The 25,226-nt window shown below is 41.3% G+C and overlaps 1 protein-coding gene across 1 annotated transcript; it reads right to left on the minus strand.

Annotated features, from left to right (window-relative positions):
* Nucleotides 1-2,097: 2,097 nt before the first annotated feature.
* LOC116408629 (taste receptor type 1 member 2-like) lies at nt 2,098-24,791 on the minus strand. The gene is made up of 6 exons (XM_031896269.1): nt 24,695-24,791; nt 24,103-24,194; nt 10,607-10,775; nt 4,542-4,870; nt 3,743-3,794; nt 2,098-2,170 (listed from the first exon to the last, which is right to left on the minus strand). Exons 1-6 carry the CDS (start codon nt 24,778-24,780, stop codon nt 2,098-2,100), a joined length of 801 nt encoding a protein of 266 aa, XP_031752129.1. The 5' UTR covers nt 24,781-24,791.
* Between the last annotated feature and the right edge of the window lie 435 nt (nt 24,792-25,226).

The following is a 25,226-nucleotide window of genomic DNA, read 5'->3' on the forward strand; positions in this document are numbered from 1 at the left end:
TATATCTTAGTTGGGATCAAGTACAGGTACTGTTTTATTATTACAGAGAAAAGGGAATCATTTAACCATGAAATAAACCCAATAGGGCTGTTCTGCCCCAATAAGGGGTAATTATATCTTAGTTGGGATCAAGTACAGGTACTGTTTTATTATTACAGAGAAAAGGGAATCATTTAACCATTAAATAAACCCAATAGGGCTGTTCTGCCCCCAATAAGGGGTAATTATATCTTAGTTGGGATCAAGTACAGGTACTGTTTTATTATTACAGAGAAAAGGGAATCCTTTAACCATTAAATAAACCCAATATGGCTGTTCTGCCCCCAATAAGGGGTAATTATATCTTAGTTGGGATCAAGTACAGGTACTGTTTTATTATTACAGAGAAAAGGAAATCATTTAACCATTAAATAAACCCAATAGGGCTGTTCTGCCCCAATAAGGGGTAATTATATCTTAGTTGGGATCAAGTACAGGTACTGTTTTATTATTACAGAGGAAAGGGAATCATTTAACCATTAAATAAACCCAATAGGGTTGTTCTGCCCCAATAAGGGGTAATTATATCTTAGTTGGGATCAAGTACAGGTACTGTTTTATTATTACAGAGAAAAGGGAAATCATTTAACCATTAAATAAACCCAATAGGGCTATTCTGCCCCCAATAAGGGGTAATTATATCTTAGTTGGGATCAAGTACAGGTACAGTTTTATTATTACAGAGAAAAGGGAATCATTTAACCATTAAATAAACCCAATAGGGCTGTTCTGCCCCCAATAAGGGGTAATTATATCTTAGTTGGGATCAAGTACAGGTACTGTTTTATTATTACAGAGAAAAGGGAATCATTTAACTATTAAATAAACCCAATAGGACTGTTCTGCCCCCAGTAAGGGGTAATTATATCTTAGTTAGGATCAAGTACAGGTACTGTTTTATTATTACAGAGAAAAGGGAATCATTTAACCATTAAATAAACCCAATAGGGCTGTTCTGCCCCCAATAAGGGGTAATTATATCTTAGTTGGGATCAAGTACAGGTACTGTTTTATTATTACAGAGAAAAGGGAATCATTTAACCATTAAATAAACCCAATAGGGCTGTTCTGCCCCCAATAAGGGGTAATTATATCTTAGTTGGGATCAAGTACAGGTACCGTTTTATTATTACAGAGAAAAGGGAATCATTTAACCATTAAATAAACCCAATAGGGCTGTTCTGCCCCAATAAGGGGTAATTATATCTTAGTTGGGATCAAGTACAGGTACTGTTTTATTATTACAGAGAAAAGGGAATCATTTAACCATTAAATAAACCCAATAGGGCTGTTCTGCCCCAATAAGGGGTAATTATATCTTAGTTGGGATCAGGTACAGGTACAGGTACTCTTTCTCTCAAAGTGTTTATGAAGCAGCTGCATGGGGGTTTGTGTGCATTAGACATGGGGAGAGGCCAAAGGATGAGGCCAATTAGATGTGCTGATTTGCATATGCAAAGTGACTGACACAGAGCTCGGAGTTTGTGCTCTCAGTATAATAAATCGGCTGTGCATGGAACCCCCAGTCTGCTCAGCAACACTTTGCTTTGAAAAAGGAAGTGTTGTGGTTGTGACTTAGACTTCTCTGCCTTTTGGCTAAGATCAAGTGTAGGTCTTAGCCGGAGGTGCTCGGAGACATTGCCCCTTGGTCTTGTGGCATCGACGTTGTGTCTTAAGCCACATGCTGCTTTTGGGGGGCTTTCTATTCTGGGCAATGGGGAGCGATCAACCTTCACTTCAGTGATAACCCTGAGGGGGAAACTGAGAGTGTACCATGGATGTCGGGCCTGCTTTCGCCAGAGTCAAGAACTCGGTCCGTGTCGTCGCTGAAGATGTCGCTGCTGGAGAGAAGAAGTTGTCATTCGTGGTGAACATCATATTAGGTGAATTCGGTCGGGTGAGGAAGGAGGAGATATTGGTGAATCAGGACTACCCCAAACGTGGGGTTTTTGATATCACCTTCATTGGTGAAAGAGTATTTTCCAGTTTCTTGCAGATTTTGTCGAATAACAAGAAGAAACGATTTTGGTGGTGAAATCCTATTCTCCATTGGTTCCTCTACGGGAGATCGAGTTGGTATTGGGTAAACTTGTTTTTGCAGGCAAGGTCCTTAATGAACTTGGGATATGGACTTCCAAGTACAAGTTCAAGGCTAAGTTTAAAAAAGGTGTTTACCCCCCAGCAAGGTTTCGTCTGGGAAACGTTAATCTGGATTGACGCTTTAATGGGATGCCAACATTTTGCAGGAAATGTCGTGCCTACGGTAATGTAATGGAGGACTGCAAGTCTACTCATGTGGTAAAAGATTGTGTACAGGCAAAGAAATGTTTTTTGTGTTTTCAGTCTGATCATCTATACATGGGCTGTCCTCTGAGAGAGAAACAAGAGAGACGTGTGGAAGAATCACTGATCCCGGTAGAGTTGCTTGTAGCTTCGCCTGACTTGGGAAATCTTAACGCTTCTCCAAATCTGCAAATTTCTAGTGGAAGTCTGTCGGATGCTTCTAGTCCAACGAGTGAGGTAATGCCGATTGTTAAAAGGAAAAAGGAGAAAAATAAAGATCTTAAAGGAACAGTAACACTAAAAAATAAAAATGTTTTAAAATAATTAAAATATATTGTACTGCTGCCCTGCACTGGTAAAAGTTGTGTGTTTGCTTCACAAAGACTACTGTAGTTAATAGAAATAGCTGTTCTGTAGCCATGGGGGCAGCCATTTAAATTGAAAAAAGGAGAAAAGGCACAGGTTACATAAGAAGATATCAGATAACTGTGTAGAATACAATGGGAATCTATGCTTCTTATCTGTTATCTGCTTAGTAACCTGTGCCTTTTCTCCTTTTTTCAATTTAAATGGCTGCCCCCATGGCTACACAGCCAGGGTATTTATATAAACTGTAGTAGTGTTTATGAAGCAAACACACAACTTTTACCAGTGCAGGGCAATAGTACATAATAAATTAATTATTTTTATACACTTTCAATTTTTGGTGTTACTGTTCCTTTAAGGTAACTCTGTCTAGTGATGCAAGTGGTATGGATGAGGAGTATGATACTAGAGGTGAGAGACTGTACCAATTCTGGAAGAAAAAGACAAACAAAGAGATACAGGAGTTTATTTCGACTTGGTCAGATGAAGAAGATATTGAGGGGGGTCAACTTGAGTATCAAAGAAGGTGTTGCTACGGAAAATGTTAGTTATCATGTGTTGACATTCATTCGTAATTTTAAAAGATGCAGTTTTAATAAAAAATTAAAAAATAATAAAAAATACAGTTTCTTATGATGGAGTACAGTGATTGGTGGGTTATCTGCTAAGTTACTTTATTACTGAGTTGAAACCTTATCAAAAGAGAAACACTTGATCCTCTGGCCTTTAGGTTGCCAAGTGGAAGCTGGATGAAAGCAGAGGAGTTGTGTTCCCATAAGGCTTATTTTTAGTTGGGGGCTTTGCACATACCCCTTTTGCCCAATCAGGCTTCACTTCCTTTGCCCCAGCCATTAGGCGGGCGGGAAGTATTTTTCTTTCTAGCCGCCAGCTGGAGCCTTACCAAGACAACAATGGCATTTCACCCGTACACTTCAGCACTTTTTTTTGTGTTTGATTTTTGCACCCTGGATCGGTGTTGTAGTCCTCTGAGCTTCACCCTAGGCCAAGACCTGGTGGTTCCCACCCTAGCTTCGGTGAAGGTGGATCTACCCACCCATGCTGTTCATTGGCCGAAGCCTTGGACACATGAGCATCGGAGCCCATGCCTTCAGGTAGAACTCACACGCGATGATTCAGTATCAAGAGTTGTTTGTAGAATAATAAGATCAAAAAATGTTGTTTTGTTTAGATAATGCAACAGCCATTTCCTAAGCTGATATCTTGGGTGATATTGGAATATTTGGGAGTCTGCTGTTAAAAAATGACATTTAAATACCAAGATGCTTCATGATAGGGGAGTGCAGCTCTAGCCATTGGCTCATTGCTGTTACATGTGCTGCTGGGCTCAAGATAAAGTGGGGAGAGGGAAGTACATACATGACACATGGTACATATCTGATATGCTGTGATCGATTGCATATAATAGGGCAGCATTAGTTTATATGTACCTGTACCCATAATGTACCTGTGTCTGTGTGCCCATGGGATAATTGCACCAGTATCATTTATGGGAATCCCGCTAGGATTAATATTTAGATCCTTAGTTATAAATACGAGAATTGACCGTGAGGAGAGAAAGTCCCAGTACGGTACCTGAGGGTAATGGTACGGCCCAGTGAGGGGAGAAAGTCACAGTACGGTACCTGAGGGTAATGGTACGGCCCAGTGAGGGGAGAAAGTCACAGTACAGTACCTGAGGATAATGGTACGGCCCAGTGAGGGAAGAAAGGCACAGTAGGGTACCTGAGGGTAATGGTACGGCCCAGTGAGGGGAGAAAGTCACAGTACGGTACCTGAGGGTAATGGTACGGCCCAGTGAGGGGAGAAAGTCACAGTACGGTACCTGAGGGTAATGGTACGGCCCAGTGAGGGGAGAAAGTCACAGTACGGTACCTGAGGGTAATGGTACAGCCCAGTGAGGAGGGAGATTATGTTGGAAGAGACAGATGTCAGATCTCCAATGAAACCAGCCAGGATTCCCCTCCTCTCACAATTATAATTAGGAACTAATTCCTTCCCTCCTGACAGTATTGACATGACACCCCTCATTGATCCTCTTTCTATTCCCCTTGTATTATACACCATATATCCCAGGGTGATGTTGGGCAGAATGTCAGCTCTTCCGTTTATCTCTTCTATGGCGAACTTGAGTGCCAGATAGTGAGGGTAAGAATCAAGATACCTGAAAAGGAAATGACATTCCTATTTTATTACCAGTTCCACTTTATATGATAAATATAAATATGATAATATGATAAGTGATAAATATGAAGAAGAAATAGTGGCTCTTTTTGTACTGTAAGTGTGGGTACCAGTGTGGGTTTCTGTTTGGGATCAGTTAGCTTAAATCTGTTTTAATTTTATAGTGAGAATGGCAGTGGGTACTGACACCCCAGGCACATTATATACAGTGAGAGGCAGTGGTTACTGACACCCCAGGTACATTATATACAGTGAGAGGCAGTGGGTACTGATGGCAGATATTCAGGCCCTGGCACTGATACACTGGTTTGTTTCCCAGCTATGCAGTCTCATGAGGGCCCCACTCTAACTAGAAATAAACAAAACAGTGACAAAAGTTTAAAAAAAAGTGCAAAACAACAACAAAAAAAGATATAAAAGCGCAATTTGTTTTTTCAGGGGGAAAGAGTTAATTTAGGACCGGACCAAGAGTTATAAGGATATTATAGCCGCCAGGTGACAAAAAATATTTAATTTCAGATAGTGATTCAGCCTTCAGAACATGTACAGTGTAATCCCAGTGAGAGGAGGATGAAATATGCAAGAAAGGTTCAGAGTTAGTGAGTAAAGGTTACAGCCTTCATTTCTGTAGTGCCTTTAGTTTGTAATATCTCCCCAGCCCTGCCCACATCTGTGCCTTGATTGGTCAATTTTATTGTCTGTCAAGAAGAAAGATCCAATCCGAGCACAGCTGATTTCAACAGAACCGGAGCTTGCAGAAAGCAAGAATATTTCCCGATGCTAACGGTTCTAGAGCAGTGCAGAGACGGAGTGAGATATTTTTTTAAGGTGCCAAGTGGAGGCTTAGCCTTACTCAAAATCCACCTATGGAATTACTTGGTGCCTAACCCATACTGCTGATGCTGCAACTTGGCAAACATTGAATATACTGAAACCATTTCTGCAGCCGTATCTGCCAATTCAGTTTTAGGCCAAATTGTTCCCTGTGTAAACTCTCTCCCAGCACCAAACTGCAGTTAAACTACAAGTCAGTGATGGAACAGAGCAATGCACTCCGGAGAGATTTGCCCAAACCAAATGTCTTTTCAGCCAAAGCAACACCAGACCCACCTAAAGTGACCCCAGAACCTGCAGCCCAGTAGATCAAGCCCTACTTCAATACAAGAACTCCACCTGAATCCAAGGCTCAAACCCAGCTGGCAGCCCATCCCAATAGGGAAAGTACAGATGTCTGGCAAACTGTAGCCATCACCTCCTGATGTAAATTCTGCATTAGATAGGTTTCTGTAGTCAGGCTGCATCGTGGATCTCTTCTTACCTCTCTAACTGTTCATTCACTGTCTATTCTATGCTAACAAAACCTTATCTCCAGTTCCTACCCCAAGGCTCTGTAGTTAATATGGGGGTACCCCAGGGCTCTGTACTTGGGCAATTGTTGTTCTCCCTCTACACGCTGTCCTTGGGAGATCCGTTCATTTGGCTTTAAATACCATCTGTATGCTGATGATATCTAAATGTATTTGTCGACCCCTTCATTAACAGTTGAAACTGAGACTCAAATCTCTAACTGCCCCCTAGCTACAGTGGAGGAAATAATTATTTGACCCCTCACTGATTTTGTAAGTTTGTCCAATGACAAAGAAATGAAAAGTCTCAGAACAGTATCATTTCAATGGTAGGTTTATTTTAATAGTGGCAGATAGCACATCAAAAGGAAAATCGAAAAAATAACTTTAAATAAAAGATAGCAACTGATTTGCATTTCATTGAGTGAAATAAGTTTTTGAACCCCTACCAACCATTAAGAGTTCTGGCTCCCACAGAGTGGTTAGACACTTCTACTCAATTAGTCAACCTCATTAAGGACACCTGTCTTAACTAGTCACCTGTATAAAAGACACCTGTCCACAGAATCAATCAATCAAGCAGACTCCAAACTCTCCAACATGGGAAAGACCAAAGAGCTGTCCAAGGATGTCAGAGACAAAATTGTAGACCTGCACAAGGCTGGAATGGGCTACAAAACCATTAGCAAGAAGCTGGGAGAGAAGGTGACAACTGTTGGTGCGATTGTTCGAAAATGGAAGGAGCACAAAATGACCATCAATCGACCTCGCTCTGGGGCTCCACGCAAGATCTCACCTCGTGGGGTGTCAATGATTCTGAGAAAGGTGAAAAAGCATCCTAGAACTACACGGGAGGATTTAGTTAATGACCTCAAATTAGCAGGGACCACAGTCACCAAGAAAACCATTGGAAACACATTACACCGCAATGGATTAAAATCCTGCAGGGCTCGCAAGGTCCCCCTGCTCAAAAAGGCACATGTGCAGGCCCGTCTGAAGTTTGCCAATGAACACCTGAATGATTCTGTGAGTGACTGGGAGAAGGTGCTGTGGTCTGATGAGACCAAAATAGAGCTCTTTGGCATTAACTCAACTCGCTGTGTTTGGAGGAAGAAAAATGCTGCCTATGACCCCCAAAACACCGTCCCCACCGTCAAGCATGGGGGTGGAAACATTTTGCTTTGGGGTGTTTTTCTGCTAAGGGCACAGGACAACTTATTCGCATTAACGGGAAAATGGACGGAGCCATGTATCGTGAAATCCTGAACGACAACCTCCTTCCCTCTGCCAGGAAACTGAAAATGGCTCGTGGATGGGTGTTCCAGCACGACAATGACCCAAAACATACAGCAAAGGCAACAAAGGAGTGGCTCAAGAAGAAGCACATTAAGGTCATGGAGTGGCCTAGTCAGTTTCCGGACCTTAATCCAATAGAAAACCTATGGAGGGAGCTCAAGCTCAGAGTTGCACAGAGACAGAAACCTTAGGGATTTAGAGATGATCTGCAAAGAGGAGTGGACCAACATTCCTCCTAAAATGTGCGCAAACTTGCTCATCAATTACAAGAAACGTTTGGCCTCTGTGCTTGCAAACAAGGGTTTTCCACTAAGTATTAAGTCTTTTTTTGTTAGAGGGTTCAAAAACTTATTTCACTCAATGAAATGCAAATCAGTTGCGATCTTTTATTTAAAGTTATTTTTTCGATTTTCCTTTTGATGTGCTATCTGCCACTGTTAAACCTACCATTGAAATGATACTGTTCTGAGACTTTTCATTTCTTTGTCATTGGACAAACTTACAAAATCAGTGAGGGGTCAAATCATTATTTCCTCCACTGTATCTCTAACTGGATGAACCAACGCCACCTCAAACTGAACCTAACAAAAACTGAGCTAATGATCTTTCCGCCTAAGCCTGGTCCTACCCCCCTTCCCTTTACTATCTCTATTGATGGCACCCTCATCAACCCTGTCGATTCGGCGCGTTGTTTGGGGGGTTATTTGACTCTTGTCTCTCCTTCTCTGACCACATTAACCCCACTGTCAAAACCTGTCACTTTTTCTTACGCAATATTGCCAAAATCCGTCCCTTTCTCTCTACTGCAACAGCTAGGCTGCTCCTGCATGCTCTCATCCTATCCCGACTGGGCTACTGTAACCTGCTACTAATCGGCCTCCCTAACTCCCATCTTTCCCCCCTACAGTCTATATTAAATACTGCTGCCAGAATTCTCCTCCTCTCACCCAGGAGAGTTCAGGCCCTTCCCCTGCTAAAGTCCTTATCGTGGCTTCCTATTAAACAAAGAATATCTTACAAACTCCTTCTCTTAACCCTCCCTCCCATTCCTCTGCTCCTCACTACATCTCTTCCCTTGTGTCTCCGTACGTTCCTGGCCGACTCCTCTGCTCCTCACAACATCTCTTCCCTTGTGTCTCCGTACGTTCCTGGATGACTCTTCTGCTCCTCACTACATCCCTTCCCTTGTGTCTCCGTACGTTCCTGGATGACTCTTCTGCTCCTCACTACATCCTTCCTTTGTGTCTCCGTACATTCCTGGCCGACTCCTCTGCTCCTCACTACATCTCTTCCCTTGTGTCTCTGTACGTTCCTGGATGACTCCTCTGCTCCTCACTACATCCTTCCCTTGTGTCTCCGAACATTCCTGGCCGACTCCTCTGCTCCTCACTACATCTCTTCCCTTGTGTCTCTGTACGTTCCTGGCCGACTCCTCTGCTCCTCACTACATGCCTTCCCTTGTGTCTCCATATGTTCCTGGCCGACTCCTCTGCTCCTCACTACATCTCTTCCCTTGTGTCTCTGTACGTTCCTGGCCGACTCCTCTGTTCCTCACTCCATCCCTTCCCTTGTGTCTCCATACGTTCCTGGCCGACTCCTCTGCTCCTCACTCCATCCCTTCCCTTGTGTCTCCGTATATTCCTGGCCGACTCCTCTGCTACTCACTACATCCCTTCCCTTGTGTCTCCGTACGTTCCTGGCTGACTCCTCTGCTCCTCACTACATGCCCTCCCTTGTGTATCCGTACGTTTCTGGCCAACTCCTCTGCTCCTCACTACGTCCCTTCCCTTGTGTCTTCGTACGTTCCTGGCCGACTCCTCTGCCCCTCACTACATCTCTTCCCTTGTGTCTCCATACGTTCCTGGCCGACTCCTCTGTTCCTCACTACATCTCTTCCCTTGTGTCTCCATACGTTCCTGGCCGACCCCTCTGCTCCTCACTCCATCTCTTCCCTTGTGTCTCCGTACATTTCCTGGCCGACTCCTCTGCTCCTCACTACATCTCTTCCCTTGTGTCTCCGTACGTTCCTGGCCGACTCCTCTGCTCCTCACTACATCCCTTCCCTTGTGTCTCCGTACGTTCCTGGCCGACTCCTCTGCCCCTCACTACATCTCTTCCCTTGTGTCTCCGTACGTTCCTGGCCGACCCCTCTGCTCCTCACTCCATCTCTTCCCTTGTGTCTCCGTACATTCCTAGCCGACCCCTCCGCTCCTCACAAAACAACCGCATGGTTGTGCCCCCCACTACTACTGCTGTTTGCCGCCTTAACCCTTTCTGCCTTGCTGCCCCTCACATTGGGAATGCCCCCCCTGATTTCCTCCGGAGAGAATCCTCCCTCAGTCTTTTTAAAACTAAACTTAAAGACTTCCTATTGGAGCACTCACCCAGCACCTGATCTGGGAACTGGCACTTATATTGTAGTGTCACCCACTGTGACCTACAGCACTTATATTTGCCTATTTGTGTCTGTAAGTTACCCTCCCATATAGATTGTAAGTTCTATGGGGCAAGGACCTCAATCCTCTTGTGTCTTTGACTCTTAACTTATTGCAACTGTATCTTTTATTTATCTGTATTTATTGTTATACTTTGTATTTATCTATTATCTTAATAACCCCCTGTTTGTATCAATGTATTCTACAGTACAGCGCTGAGTACATAAGTAGTGCTTTATAAATAAAGATATACATACTGTACATACATCACTGAGGGGGAGTTACCCCCATAGCTCTTAGCCTGGGCCACACAATGCTGACATTTCTGTAGGAAGGATTGTAAGAAAGTCTTGTTTACAGATAAATAAACACACGGGCCCTGACTACATAGCTCAGTTAGTTCTTACTAAGCTGGGACACACAATCCAAAGCTTTGGCTGCAGTCATTTACATTCTAAAGAATTTGGCAAACAGAACAGGTACAGAGCCTTTTGTGTTTATGCATTAAACATATTGTTCAGGCTGGTTTAGAAGAGAGGTAATACCTGTAATATGAGTGTTAGGGGCCTATATGTGAGTGGCTTCATTCCTATCACAGTCAGATGTTGTTTTTACCTTAAATACAAAGTGCAGACTTACAGATACATAGACTGTAACTTTGGATCCATCTCCAGTGGTATCTTATCAAGTTGCATTAGATCTTTATCAGCACTAATCTGCATTATTCCTCCCAATATAATGTCCCCAGACTGGTACAGATGAGAATTTACAACGTAATTCTTTAAAGAGCATTGGGGATTCAACTTCTCTGCAACGAAAGTAGAGACAAGTAGGATGAGTAAGAGAATCAGGACATCATGACAGGCCAAGGGGAAAGGGTTTCTGTGCATGTTGTGCCGGTGGCTGAGCAGAAGGATAATACAGAGCACAGAGCGTTGGGATCAGTAATGTAATAGCAGCAATCTGTCTGTCTGAGCAATGGGAATTATCAAGGATCAGCCACAGGCTCCCAGACACATGGAAGTCACCAGCCTTTCCTATTCCCCATGTTTCTCTATTCAGGTAAATAAATAGGCAATAAATGCCTCACATCTCAGCCTCGGTGCTGAGCAGCAATGGGAATCTGAATACTCAGAAGCCTCTGTTTATATAACAGATCCAGTACATTCGCTTCTATACCCTGTACATTATAGTAACACTGATTTGTATTTGCTAAAACTGAGAATTCCCTGGGCTCTTGGTAAATTTGTCCCATTTGTAATTCTTGTTTAATTGCTTCTTAGTGCCTGAAGCTAAATATACAGTATCAGTTTTATAGAATGGTGTAAGGAGGCCCATTCTTAACTCTATGTGTGCCGGTCCCGGGCTACTCCATGTAGGCGCGCTCCCCGGCGTATCCTACTTCAGCTGACATCACTTTTGCCGCCAAATTTCGATTTAAAACGGGTTCTTTGATTGTTTTGAATCGCCCAAGCTGGTTCTGTGTTCCTAAGTTCCTTGCTAAGCTCTGTATCGATTGATTACCTGTTTTTTTACTTTTTGCCTGAATATCGACTCCCGAATCTCTGCTGCCTGCCACCAACTTTAGCCTGACGTCGCCTCCGCCTGGTCCCTTTCTGTACTGCATTCACTGGAATACCTTGGCGTGTGTAGGATCCCTGTCTGCTCCGCCTCAGAAAGTCCGGGGCCCCAAAAGGGCGTTGGTAAACACCGGGGTCGGCAGGCCCTCTCCTGCTACACCTACAAGATACTCCTGGCAGTTTACGGGCTCCTCTACTCTACAGTCCATAACAAATGGGAATCACGGAAACCAGAAAGAAGTAATATTTTCATTCATTTGGGGGATAAATCTATTGTAGTGCATTGAAGCTGTGAAATGAACTCTTTGCTTCCAATGGAAGTGTTCAAGAATTACACTTCTATATCCCTCAGAATCCATGAAATAATATGTACTGAAGGAAATGTATCATTATGCAGTGGAAATACTTATCATTACAACATATATGATATAGATATACTTCTTTATCCAAACTTTATTTCATACCGTTGGTATCTGTCAGCTTCTTCTTCACCCAATGTTCTAATTAAAATTTTGACATTTTTTTGCACTAAAACTCACAAATTCAAATCAGGGTTTGCACAACTTAAATGTTCAAGTTTGTAGACCAATTGAAGATGATGAGTGAAGTAGAAATTCAATGCACTTGAGTTATTAAATGGTTAAATTTCATTGAGTTTTTTCAATTTCATTTTTTTTTTTTAAAAAAAACATTCATGTTTGGTAAAGTTTTGAGTTTAATTAATTTGAAACAAAATTTGAAGTTTGATAAATAGGCCTCACAGTATCAAAAGAACAAGTATCAGAATAATATAATTATCGTAGATACCCTGATTATTTATGTAGCACAGTATATTGTGGTTACCTGCAACCTGCCAGTCACACCTATTAGCATTAGGTTCCAATCAAGTAAGCCCCCCCTTATCTTGGGTTGGACCATTCTGATAGGCTGCACCTACCCAACAATCTCTAAAAAACAATTGCAAATTGAGGGTAACCCCTAATAATCCTCTTTCCCAGCCCATACCATAGCTGTTTATTGGGCATTGCCATGCCTTCTTCCTGACCATACCTTCATTTGTTATTTCAATTCTGTCTCGTCTGGCTCCACTAGTCTTTCTCTGATTGCCAGAATGTCCAAGAGGACAACTAATCCAGTGGAAGAAACATCTGGACTTAAAGAATCAATGGATAGAAGAGCAGAGACAGCATTAAGAAGATCATACATAGCCACAGCAGCAATGTCTATGCTAGCTATAGTGACAGCCTCAGTCTCTAGAACCTTAAAGTGTTGGGTCAACAACGTGGAAGAGGATACTGATAACAGCATTCCAAGAGATGATCTATTACATGCTACTAAGTACATTACACTGGCCACTGATTTTCTGTATGATTCAGCAGTAGAATCAGTTGTGTTATCAGCAAGGTATATGGCTTTATCCTCAGTCAGTCGTACAGCCTTGAGGGTTAAAGCTTGAAAGCCGGATTCCTCTTCAAAGAATAGTTTATGCTCTTTGCCATTTGAGCCAGGAAGATTGTTTGGTGCTAAATTAATGGTGGTTTTTCACGGTGAGAGCAGTGAGGCTGGGGGATGTCCTTCCTAGTGATGTGGTAATGGCAGATTCTGTTAATGCCTATAAGAGGGGTCTGGATGAGTTCTTAAACAAGCAGAGTATCCAAGGCTATTGTGATACTAATATCTACAGTAAGTATTAGTGGTTGTATATATATAGTTTATGTATGTGAGTGTATAGATTGGTAAGTATAGGTTGTGGGTGCTGGTTTACTTGGAAGGGTTGAACTTGATGGACTTTTCTTTGCTTGAAAGCTTTCAAGGAGACAAGGCTAAAATTCTACCCCAAGATAAGCCAAGGACTACGAAGAGTTTTTTAATTGCCAGTCCAGTAGTGCCTCTCCCAGGGCAAAGCAGTCTAGATTCTCTAACTGAAGTAGTGACTCCTTCAGAAGAGATAAGCAGTCCAGAGCGACAAACTCGCGTAGAGACAACAGAAGAGAAAGATACGGGATTTCTGACACCAGGCTTCAGACGTTCAAGAGGTGGGTTGCAGCTTTTCCCTGTTCTACCTTCAGTGGAAGAATTCTACAGACAAGTGGGTGTTAAACATGATAAAGCATGATTATAGGACAGATTTTGGTCTTCAACTGATTCAAAGATTTTCAATATCATTACAAGAAAAGACAACTCTACATGTAGAGAATGAAAAATGGAGGTTTTGGAAGATGTTCCAAATTCAGAAATCAGTCAAAAAATTTATTCAGTGATGTTTTTGGTTGCTAAGCAAGAGGGAAAGATGAGGATAGTGATAGACATCAGATATTTCAACAAGTTTATTCAGAACAGGAAATTCCAAGTGGAATCAATCAAATCGGTTAAGAGTATATGCAAGGAAGGCGATCTCAGTCACAATAGACCTAAAAGATGCTTAATTACATGTGCCTATACACCAAGAAAGCAGGAGGTTTCCAAAGGGTAGCAGCCAATGTCAAAAGGCAAAAATATCAAAAAGTTGAATCCTCAATTCAGAGCTCCGCCTTTTGTAATAACATCCACATCACAAGTGTTTGCAAAAATCATCATGGTCTTGGCTGCAGCCCTAACAAAGGAAGAAATCTACATTCTTCCCTATCTGAATGTCTGACTTCTCAAAGCTTCAAGTCAGGCAGAAAGGGAAAACCATTTAGCAAGAACATTGTGTTTTCTAGGGAGTCATGTTCTGAACAGTGAAAAATCCAATCTACAGCCCTCCATTTGTGTAAGAAGTGCCTTAGAAACATAGAAGATAAGGCAAAGCAAAATGATCCGAATTCAATAAGCAATATAGGTCTTGGGGTATATGACAGTTGCAATAAAAACAGTACTGTGGGCCAAAGCCCAGATGAGAGTGTTTCAGTATCATATACTAAAGATTTGGAATCGCAAATGTTCTGAGTTGAACAAGACGATAAAGGTTTCAAAAAACCTGAGGAAGTCCTTGCAGTGGTGGACCTACAATCAAAGCCTGAACAAAGAACATTCATTCCATGTTCCATCTCCAGTAGTAATAACATTGGATGCTTCACTACAAGGATTGTGGTCACAGGAGGAAGGAACAGCATCATTCAATTACAGGGAACTGAAGGAGGTGTGGAAAGGCTTAAGAATTTCTGTCATCGGGGGTCTCCCCCATGATGTAACTTTGGGACCCCATCAACAATCTGATACCCTATGTGATGAACCCCATGACCCTTCTTAACAAAATGACTTGCTACCACCTAATCCCATTTGAATGCCACTACTTAAAATAGGAAATATCCTATTAAGGAAGCCTTAGAAATTCATGATTGGAGCATCTGGCTTACGAGGTAACATCAAGTTGACATTCCATTTGACCGAATCCCAAATAGAGAGAATGTGCTGCATAAATACAGATAATGACTTGGGGCCTTGTTCCAGCTTCATCCAAGGTAGAGTGGCGGGATCAATCAGGTGTTTCGTTTTAAACCTAAATTGGAGAAATTGAGTAATATAGTTGGGTGATAGGAGCTAATTAAACCGCTCAATAAGATCTCGATAAATTAGGAAAGAAAAGACCTCCATGTATTTTGCCTTTACATAAGGTAGCATTGCACACTCTAGAGTAGCCAAACCCCCAAATAAATTTAATAAGGAGTTTTTGTAAGGCAAAAAGATCCACCTTAGGCACAGGTATGGGTACAGAATGGAATAGAAATAGTCATTTTAGGAAGTATGACCATCTTGACTGCATTGATCCGGCCTAACCATGATATTTTATATTTGTTCCATTGGGTTAAAATGGCTTAATTTTGCTTTACACAGAAGGATAATTCTGTTTGTAAAGGATAGATAAATAGGAAGATTTACTCCTAAATAGTTCAAATGTGAGGTTTTCCAAGAATATTTAAAGTTAATTTGCAAAGTTTAACCTCATTTGTTGGTAAATTAAGGCTTAGCTCTTTGGACTTAGAATTATTAACTGTAAGGCCTGAAAGTATCGCAAACTGATCTAGGAAACTGGTTAAACGTGGTATGGAAGTGAGAAGTTTAGAAAGAGTTAATATCAAATCAACAGCAAACAGACAAGCTTTGTATTGTTTCTTTGAGAGGGAAATCCCATTATTATGTGGGTGCAGATCAATCAGTCTGGCTAGTGGTTCTATTGCAAGAGAAAAAAGGATGGGAGATAAAGGGCAACCCTGTCATGTCCCTCTTTTTGGGAATATATTGGGGGAAACCAAGGGCCCCCATTAGAAAAGTTGTAGAAAAACTGGAGCAAAATCCCAATGAAACATTAGAAGTCTCATAATACTATGTTAAATGCCTTTTGAATATCAAGGCTTAGTTTGCGCCATGAGTTGAAATTGATTTGTATAATACAATCCGTAGTTTGGCATCAAGGGACAAAGCCAGATTGATCTATATCTTTATCAGAAGGTAAAAAGGAATTGAGCCTGAAAGCCAAAGTTCCAAATCTATGTTAAGTATAAAAATAGAATCAATGGCACAATGCATGTTATCTTTGCCTTCTTTAGGGAGGGGAGCAATTTGTGCCGGCATTGATTGCTAAAGTCGTTTTTTTGAGCTATAAAGTCAAATTATGTATTAGAGAGGTTTTTAATACTGGGATCAAGTACAGGTACTGTTTTATTATTACAGAGAAAAGGGAATCATTTAACCATTAAATAAACCCAATAGGGCTGTTCTGCCCCCAATAAGGGGTAATTATATCTTAGTTGGGATCAAGTACAGGTACTGTTTTATTATTACAGAGAAAAGGGAATCATTTAACCATGAAATAAACCCAATAGGACTGTTCTGCCCCAATAAGGGGTAATTATATCTTAGTTGGGATCAAGTACAGGTACTGTTTTATTATTACAGAGAAAAGGGAATCATTTAACCATTAAATAAACCCAATAGGGCTGTTCTGCCCCAATAAGGGGTAATTATATCTTAGTTGGGATCAAGTACAGGTACTGTTTTATTATTACAGAGAAAAGGGAATCATTTAACCATTAAATAAACCCAATAGGCCTGTTCTGCCCCCAATAAGGGGTAATTATATCTTAGTTGGGATCAAGTACAGGTACTGTTTTATTATTACAGAGAAAAGGGAATCATTTAACCTTTAAATAAACCCAATAGGGCTGTTCTGCCCCCAATAAGGGGTAATTATATCTTAGTTGGGATCAAGTACAGGTACTGTTTTATTATTACAGAGAAAAGGGAATCATTTAATCATTAAATAAACCCAATAGGGCTGTTCTGCCCCCAATAAGGGGTAATTATATCTTAGTTGGGATCAAGTACAGGTACTGTTTTATTATTACAGAGAAAAGGGAATCATTTAACCATTAAATAAACCCAATAGGGCTGTTCTGCCCCCAATAAGGGGTAATTATATCTTAGTTGGGATCAAGTACAGGTACTGTTTTATTATTACAGAGAAAAAGGAAATCGTTTTTAAAAAACTGAATTATTTACTTATAATGGTGCCTATGGGAGATGGCCTTCCCATAACTTTAGAAATAGGCCAATCCAGCTTTAATTGTATTAGTGTCTATTTCTAAAACTTCCCTGCCCCAGTGGGCTTACAATCTAAGGCCCCTATCACATTCCCATCAGTCCCTGTCCCAGTGAGCTTACAATCTAAGGTCCCTATCACATTCCCATCAGTCCCTGCCCAAGTGAGCTTACAATCTAAGGTCCCTATCACATTCCCATCAGTCCCTGCCCCAGTGAGCTTACAATCTAAGGTCCCTATCACATTCCCATCAGTCCCTGTCCCAGTGAGCTTACAATCTAAGGTCCCTATCACATTCCCATCAGTCCCTGCCCAAGTGAGCTTACAATCTAATGTCCCTATCACATTCCCACTCCATCCATTCCTGTTCCTGTTATTCAGCCTCACCCTTTCTATAGTTTCTCATTGGCCACAATAACTTTTTCTTGACTTATTGTTAATTCAGGTTCCCTTATATAGCCCCCTACATTATCCTCTATAACCTGCACGCCATAATAACATTAATGAGTGTTTCCTATAACAAACAGTTCCCTGGGCTCTGGATAAACGTGTCTCCTGTAATTCAGGTGTAATTGCTGCTTAGTATCTGGAGCCAAATATATCTACTCTTGAAAGAAGCAAAAGCTCAGAAACCTACAACTAATTAAATTCTCCTTTTCTAAGCTACATATAGTGCAGTGCAGTGTAGGTGTGAAATGGACTTTGGGTTCCAATGGTTTCTCCAAGTAAGGCAGGAGATATAAATATTATAAAATGGGGGCATTATCATACGTATCAAATACAGGACATAGGGGCATGTGACCGCACGTATATTCTCAGGCTCCTGACCTGGGAAAACCTTGCCAGTCCTGAGAGTTGCATCACCTAATTGGCGCACAGATGGCTCTTACAATCTCCTCATTAGACTACACCACAGATGCTACAAACTCAACTTAGTTGTAGGACACAATGATCTCAAATCTACAATCTCCTCATTAGAGTACACCACAGATGCTACAAACTCAACTGAACTGAACCAAACTTAGTTGTAAGACACAATGATCTCAGATCCAACATCTCCTCATTAGAATACACCACATACGCTACAACCTCAACTGAACTGAACTTAGTTGTAGGACACAATGATCTCAGATCCAACATCTCCTCATTAGAGTACACCACAGATGCTACAAACTCAACTGAACTCAGTTGTAGGACACAATGATCTCAGATCCAACATCTCCTAATTAGAGTACACCACAGATGCTACAAACTCAACTGAACTCAACTTAGTTGTAGGACACAATGATCTCAGATCCAACATCTCCTAATTAGAGTACACCACAGATGCTACGAACTCAACTGAACTCAACTTAGTTGTAGGATACAATGATCTCAGATCCAACATCTCCTCAGAGTACACCACATATGCTACAAACTCAACTGAACTCAACTTAGTTGTAGGACACGATCTCAAATCCACAATCTCCTCATTAGAGTACACCACAGATGCTACAAACTCAACTGAACTGAACCAAACTTAGTTGTAAGACACAATGATCTCAGATCCAACATCTCCTCATTAGAATACACCACATACACTACAACCTCAACTGAACTGAACTTAGTTGTAGGACACAATGATCTCAGATCCAACATCTCCTCATTAGAGTACACCACAGATGCTACAAACTCAACTGAACTCAGTTGTAGGACACAATGATCTCAGATCCAACATCTCCTAATTAGAGTACACCACAGATGCTACAAACTCAACTGAACTCAACTTAGTTGTAGGACACAATGATCTCAGATCCAACATCTCCTAATCAGAGTACACCACAGATGCTACAAACTCAACTGAACTCAACTTAGTTGTAGGATACAATGATCTCAGATTCAACATCTCCTCAGAGTACACCACATATGCTACAAACTCAACTGAACTCAACTTAGTTGTAGGACACGATCTCAAATCCACAATCTCCTCATTAGAGTACACCACAGATGCTACAAACTCAACTGAACTCAACTCAACTTAGTTGTAAGACACAATGATCTCAGATCCAACATCTCCTCATTAGAATACACCACATACGCTACAACTTCAACTGAACTGAACTTAGTTGTAGGACACAATGATCTCAAATCCAACATCTCCTCATTAGAGTACACCACAGATGCTGCAAACTCAACTCAACTCAGTTGTAGGACACAATGATCTCAGATCCAACATCTCCTCATTAGAGTACACCACAGATGCTACAAACTCAACTGAACTGAATGTAGTTGTAGGACACAATGATCTCAGATCCAACATCTCCTCATTAGAGTACACCACAGATGCTGCAAACTCAACTGAACTGAACTCAACTTAGTTGTAGGACACATTGATCTCAGATCCAACATCTCCTCATTAGAGTACACCACAGATGCTACAAACTCAACTGAACTGAATGTAGTTGTAGGACACAATGATCTCAGATCCAACATCTCCTCATTAGAGTACACCACAGATGCTGCAAACTCAACTGAACTGAACTCAACTTAGTTGTAGGACACATTGATCTCAGATCCAACATCTCCTCATTAGAGTACACCACAGATGCTGCAAACTCAACTGAACTGAACTCAACTTAGTTGTAGGACACAATGATCTCAGATCCAACATCTCCTCAGAGTACACCACAGATGCTACAAACTCAACTGAACTGAACTCAACTTAGTTGTGGGACACAATGATCTCAGATCCAACATCTCCTCATTAGAATACACCACAGATGCTACAAATTCAACCGAACTGAAATCAACTTACTATTAGGACACAATGATCTCAGATCCAACATCTCCTCATTAGAGTACACCACAGATGCTACAACCTCAACTGAACTGAACTGAACTTAGTTGTAGGACACAATGATCTCAGATCCAACATCTCCTCATTAGAGTACACCACAGATGCTACAAACTCAACTGAACTCAACTTAGTTGTAGGACACAATGATCTCAGATCCAACATCTCCTCAGAGTACACCACATATGCTACAAACTCAACTGAACTCAACTTAGTTGTAGGACACAATGATCTCAGATCCAACATCTCCTCATTAGAGTACACCCCAGATGCTACAAACTCAACTTAGTTGTAGGACAAAATGATCTCAGATCCAACATCTCCTCATTAGAGTACACTACAGATGCTACAAACTCAACTTAGTTGTAGGACAAAATTACCTCAGATCCAACATCTCCTCATTAGAGTACACTACAGATGCTACAAACTCAACTCAACTGAACTCAACTTAGTTGTAGGGTACAATGATCTCAGATCCAACATCTCCTCATTAGAGTACACCACAGATGCTACAAACTCAACTTAGTTGTAGGACAAAATTACCTCAGATCCAACATCTCCTCATTAGAGTACACTACAGATGCTACAAACTCAACTCAACTGAACTCAACTTAGTTGTAGGGTACAATGATCTCAGATCCAACATCTCCTCATTAGAGTACACTACAGATGCTACATACTCACACTGAATACTGATCCAATGGAACAATACCAAAAACCTGAACCTTACAGTCACCATTGTGGTCCCAAACTTTGTTTTCAGTGAAACTGAAAAAGTCCAAGTAAATATTATCATTCTCAAGTCAATTACAAGACATATTGGTATGAACCATAATGTTACCTGAGATGCCTTCAAGGTTTTCACCTTATACATACAATACTCATCATTCTTTCTGGAACCTTCCAGTGTATGCAGACGGTGCACGTGGCCACAATGTATGAAGTTTGTGTATCCAGTAAATTTCAAATTTTCCATGATTCTATCCCCTCCACTGCCAACACTATTTTGAGATGAAGGAAGACCTACTGCGCTCAGCTAGAGATCACAATGCTAATAAAATAGATGGTTTTGAAATATTTCAGGATCTTACCCCAATCACACTACAAAAAACAGGAGACCTGCATCAAGTCACGGTGATCCCACAACAGGCTGGGGTTAAATATTGCTGGGGGTTCCCATTTGGTCTATATTATTTTTATCAAAGGGCAGAACTTTGAAAATTGAACCTCATTTTCCAGTTTGCTGCCCAATTTTCCAATTTTGTCAAATCTCTCAGCAAAGTAGCAGCATCCTGCATGGAACTTAGAGTTTCATGGGCCAAAATAGAAACAGTACTCTCTATGCCCACCTCCAGGTCATTAATAAACAAGTTAAAGCAAAGGCCCAAGGACTGACCCCTGCAGTACTCCCCTAACAACACTGGCCCAATTAATGTATAATCTATCCTTCAACTTCAGACAGTTCTCTATCCAATTACAAATATTATGTTCTAGGCCAATATTTCTTAATTGTATCATTAATCGAGGTTCCTGCTCACCTCCTCATAAAAGGCAACTAAATTTGTTTAGAAAGATATGTTATGTCTGTAGTAATAAGTCAAATCAACTGGACTTGCTGTGTTTTTCTTGAAGACCTTTCACCAGTCATCCAACTGGCTTTCTCAATTCAGAATGACTTGTACAAAGATCTTCCTGGAATAAATACCCTAGAATTTGGCTCCAATCAGTATTATCTGTTTATCATAACCAGCATGGGATCAGGGATCTCATGAAAGTGAGGGGCTGATTTTATTAGCATGATTGGAGTTTTGAGGTGTTATTAAACCTTCCAGGCACCCCATCCCTTATTACCCCTTCCAAAAGCTTTCCTACCCCTAATGTCAGACTAACAGGCCTACAGTTTTCAGGCTGAGAACGGGATCCCTTTTTAAATAACGGCACCACATTAGCAATTCACCAGTCTCCATGCCAGTCCTCAATGAATCCTGGGAAATTAAGTGAAAAGGTTTGGCAAGCACAGAGCTAAGCTCTTTAGTACCCTGGGATGAATCCCAACCGGTCCTGGATCAGTAGTATTACTAGAATTGGGTCTGTTAAAAAGAAAAACTTCATTAGCTGGTTCCTCAGTTGTGTAGACAGATGAAAAATAACAGTTCAGAACTTCAGCTTTTTCCCTGCTTTTATCTACCAACTGCACCCACCCCTGATACTAAGGGTCCCATCCCTTCTTGCTTCATTTATTTCATATTTACATAGCTTGCCTCATTGCTTGTTTGCTGCTTTATTGGCTTCCTTGTACCTTGTAAAACTCCCAGCTGCCCCAGCTAATTTGAATGCTCTAAAATAATGTTTTTTTCCTACAAACCTTCAAGTTCAAGTTCAGCTGAGTGAGGAGATCTACTCATAACAGTGAGTGGAGTTCCTTGTAGATCCCAGCTCAGATATCACTAAGTTCATAATAAGCTCCTCACCCTTTGCCGTTCCACTGTGGACCTCAAGCTTTTCTAATGGGGCGCTGGCTAGGCAGTTCCTCAGCTTTCGAGGAAAGAAACCACATCACTGCAGAAATCTGATATTTTAGTTTTTAGTTCGGCCATACCCAGAAATTGTGGATGTGGTGCATTTCTACTTGGCATCTTTATGAAGCCCTATTATCTTACCTTTCAACTTGCCATTAGATCACTTAGGATCTTGAGGATTACTTCTTGGCCACTATAGATGAATCCCTATGAGACTCATCTGGGCAGCCAGGGCTGCCAACCAATTGTGCAGAAAGGAGGCAAACCTCAGGGCACCCCATACGGCTGTAATTCTGGGATCATTCATACTTCTCGGCTCCCAACCAAAAAAGAAAACCCTAAACCAGATATCTGAACCTACCTCTGACCAAGAACTCGTGGAGCCCTTCCAAAGATTTAACCTGCAACATTCTGAAGTTTTACTTTTATCCTTAGATCTCCCTAAACTAAACACTTACGACTAGAGCTCCTAATTAAGATAATTAGCACTGCCTCCCCCCCTTGAATTTCTATAAAATGTTTAAGTCTCAGCTGATTTAATAACACTCTTCGACAATACGCTATCTGGACACGATCTACCGCCAGAAATGTTTGAGGCATTTATTTGCCTATTCCCTTAACCCCACAAACACCACACAGACCAACAAAACCTCCAATCCCATTAATAAATGTGAACATAGGAATCTATTCTAAAATAATGGGACACAGACTGAATCAAGTTATGACTAAAGTAACCCACCTGGACCAAAATGGCTTTACTCCCTACAAATTGTATAAAACACGTTTATATTAAATCCACTGACCTACAAACGCTAATACTAGTATTAAGGTAGCCATATACGTTACAATTACCATCTTTTCTGCGACCAATCAGATATGCAGGTAGAAACAAAAGACAATTCAGCATTAATATTCACCAATGTTCAGGTGCCCATTCAAAATTTCCAGTTCTACCCAAAAAACAAGACAACCGATATCCAAGGTTTTTGCCAATATCAACTCATATGTAAAACCCTGCTTCACCAAAATAAACCATTTTCATATAAATATACTGTTTTAGCAGTATGTGCCATTGGGTAATCCTAAATAGGGCCGCCCCCCTGGGATCATAGGAGTCACAGTGCACACAAACAAGCCAAGGCACACATACATGCTAGGCCCCATCAGCCAATGAATGGGAAGAGTTCTGCCTTTTACTCCCACACTACTTCCTGTTACAGTTACAGCTGCATCACTTCCTGTCAGCTGATCTCTGAGGGAGCACACAGCCCATCACTAAATGGCGGCTCAAGGGAAAGGATGTAAAAGGGCAATATTTACTGATATATATATTCCAGTTTGAGGAGATTCTTTAATAAGTCACTTAACATAATATTAACTGTGTGTTGGTTACGTATTCATTGTGGGGGCAGCCGTGGGCACAGTACTGGGCCTCACTACACCATCCATTGCGACTCAATAGACTTACTCTTTATATCATGACTTATTCCCTGTACTGACATTTCCCTCCTCCTATATGTTTAAGCTCTGCATTGCTGCAAATAGATTTTGGCTAGAGAATGCTTATCTATGCGCCCACTCTAAAGAGATTACAGAAATGCCGGATATTTTCTAAAAACACAGATGTAACATACAGCCGGTATGTGTATTACTGTGAATATTAATAGAGAGTCACTACATACCTCCTAGTTGTTCACGGGACAGTCCCGATTGTACCAGCTCAGGCCACAATCCCAGATTCTCATTGAAAAGTTCCTTGTTTCCCTTTGATCTCCTGCAGTGAACATCAAAAAAGATACACAGTTTCTCAAATTTAATTAGATAAGGGGGCTGTTGACAGAGCCCAGAATACTCACCCCTGCACTTAGATACAAGTGTAACTAATAAGCTAAACAGGGGAACTGAGACTCACAGCTTAAGGCTAATGTTTTACGGAGCGTTAGTGGCCCGGTAACTAACAGATATAAAATGCCTTTCCACTGGCACAAATAGGAATCCTTGGCGCGAAGGCCTTTCCACCAGCGACTATTGTTGTCAGTAGAAAGACATTCTGGAGTGGGTAACACGCTCCGTGGGACATCGGCATAAAGGGCAATGTCACCTTCATTAGCAAAACTGCAATAACACATAAAGCAAAGCCCCCAAACTTAACTCAACCAACCAAATTTTTAGGGGGCGTGGTCACAAAATGGTTGCGCTCAAAAAATGTCACCACGGCATTCCTTTTTGTCCCTCTTTGCTTTTTTCAAATGTTGGGAGGTGTCACTAGCATACCTCACAACTGTCCGGATTTTGGCGGGACAGTCCCTCTTTTGACGGCTCAACCCGCAGTCCCGGATCCTTACTGAAAAGTCTCTCATTTCCCTTTGATCTCCTGCACTGAAGCTAAAAAAGATACAAATTTAATTAAAAGTAGCTTTTGGCAGAGAGCCCAGAAATCTTAAAGAGCGTCACCTGCACTTAGATAGTGTTTCTCACATTTAATTAAATAAGTAGCTTTTGGCAGAGCCCAGGAATCTTAACGAGCTTCACCTGCACTTAGATACAGTGTTCCTCACTTTCAATTAAATAAGTGGCTTTTGGCAGAGAGCCCAGAAAGGTAACAAGCTTCACCTGCACTTAGGTACAGTGTTTCTAACATTTCATTAAATAAGTTTTTGGCAGAGCCCAGAAATCTTAACGAGCTTCACCTGCACTTAGATACAGTGTTTTCCATATTTAATTAAATAAGTAGCTTTTGGCAGAGAGCCCAGAAAGTTAACAAGCTTCACCTGCACTTAGATACAGTGTTTTCCATATTTAATTA

Source organism: Xenopus tropicalis, chromosome 2 (assembly GCF_000004195.4).
Source record: "Xenopus tropicalis strain Nigerian chromosome 2, UCB_Xtro_10.0, whole genome shotgun sequence".
NCBI classification, from domain to species: Eukaryota; Metazoa; Chordata; class Amphibia; order Anura; family Pipidae; genus Xenopus; species Xenopus tropicalis.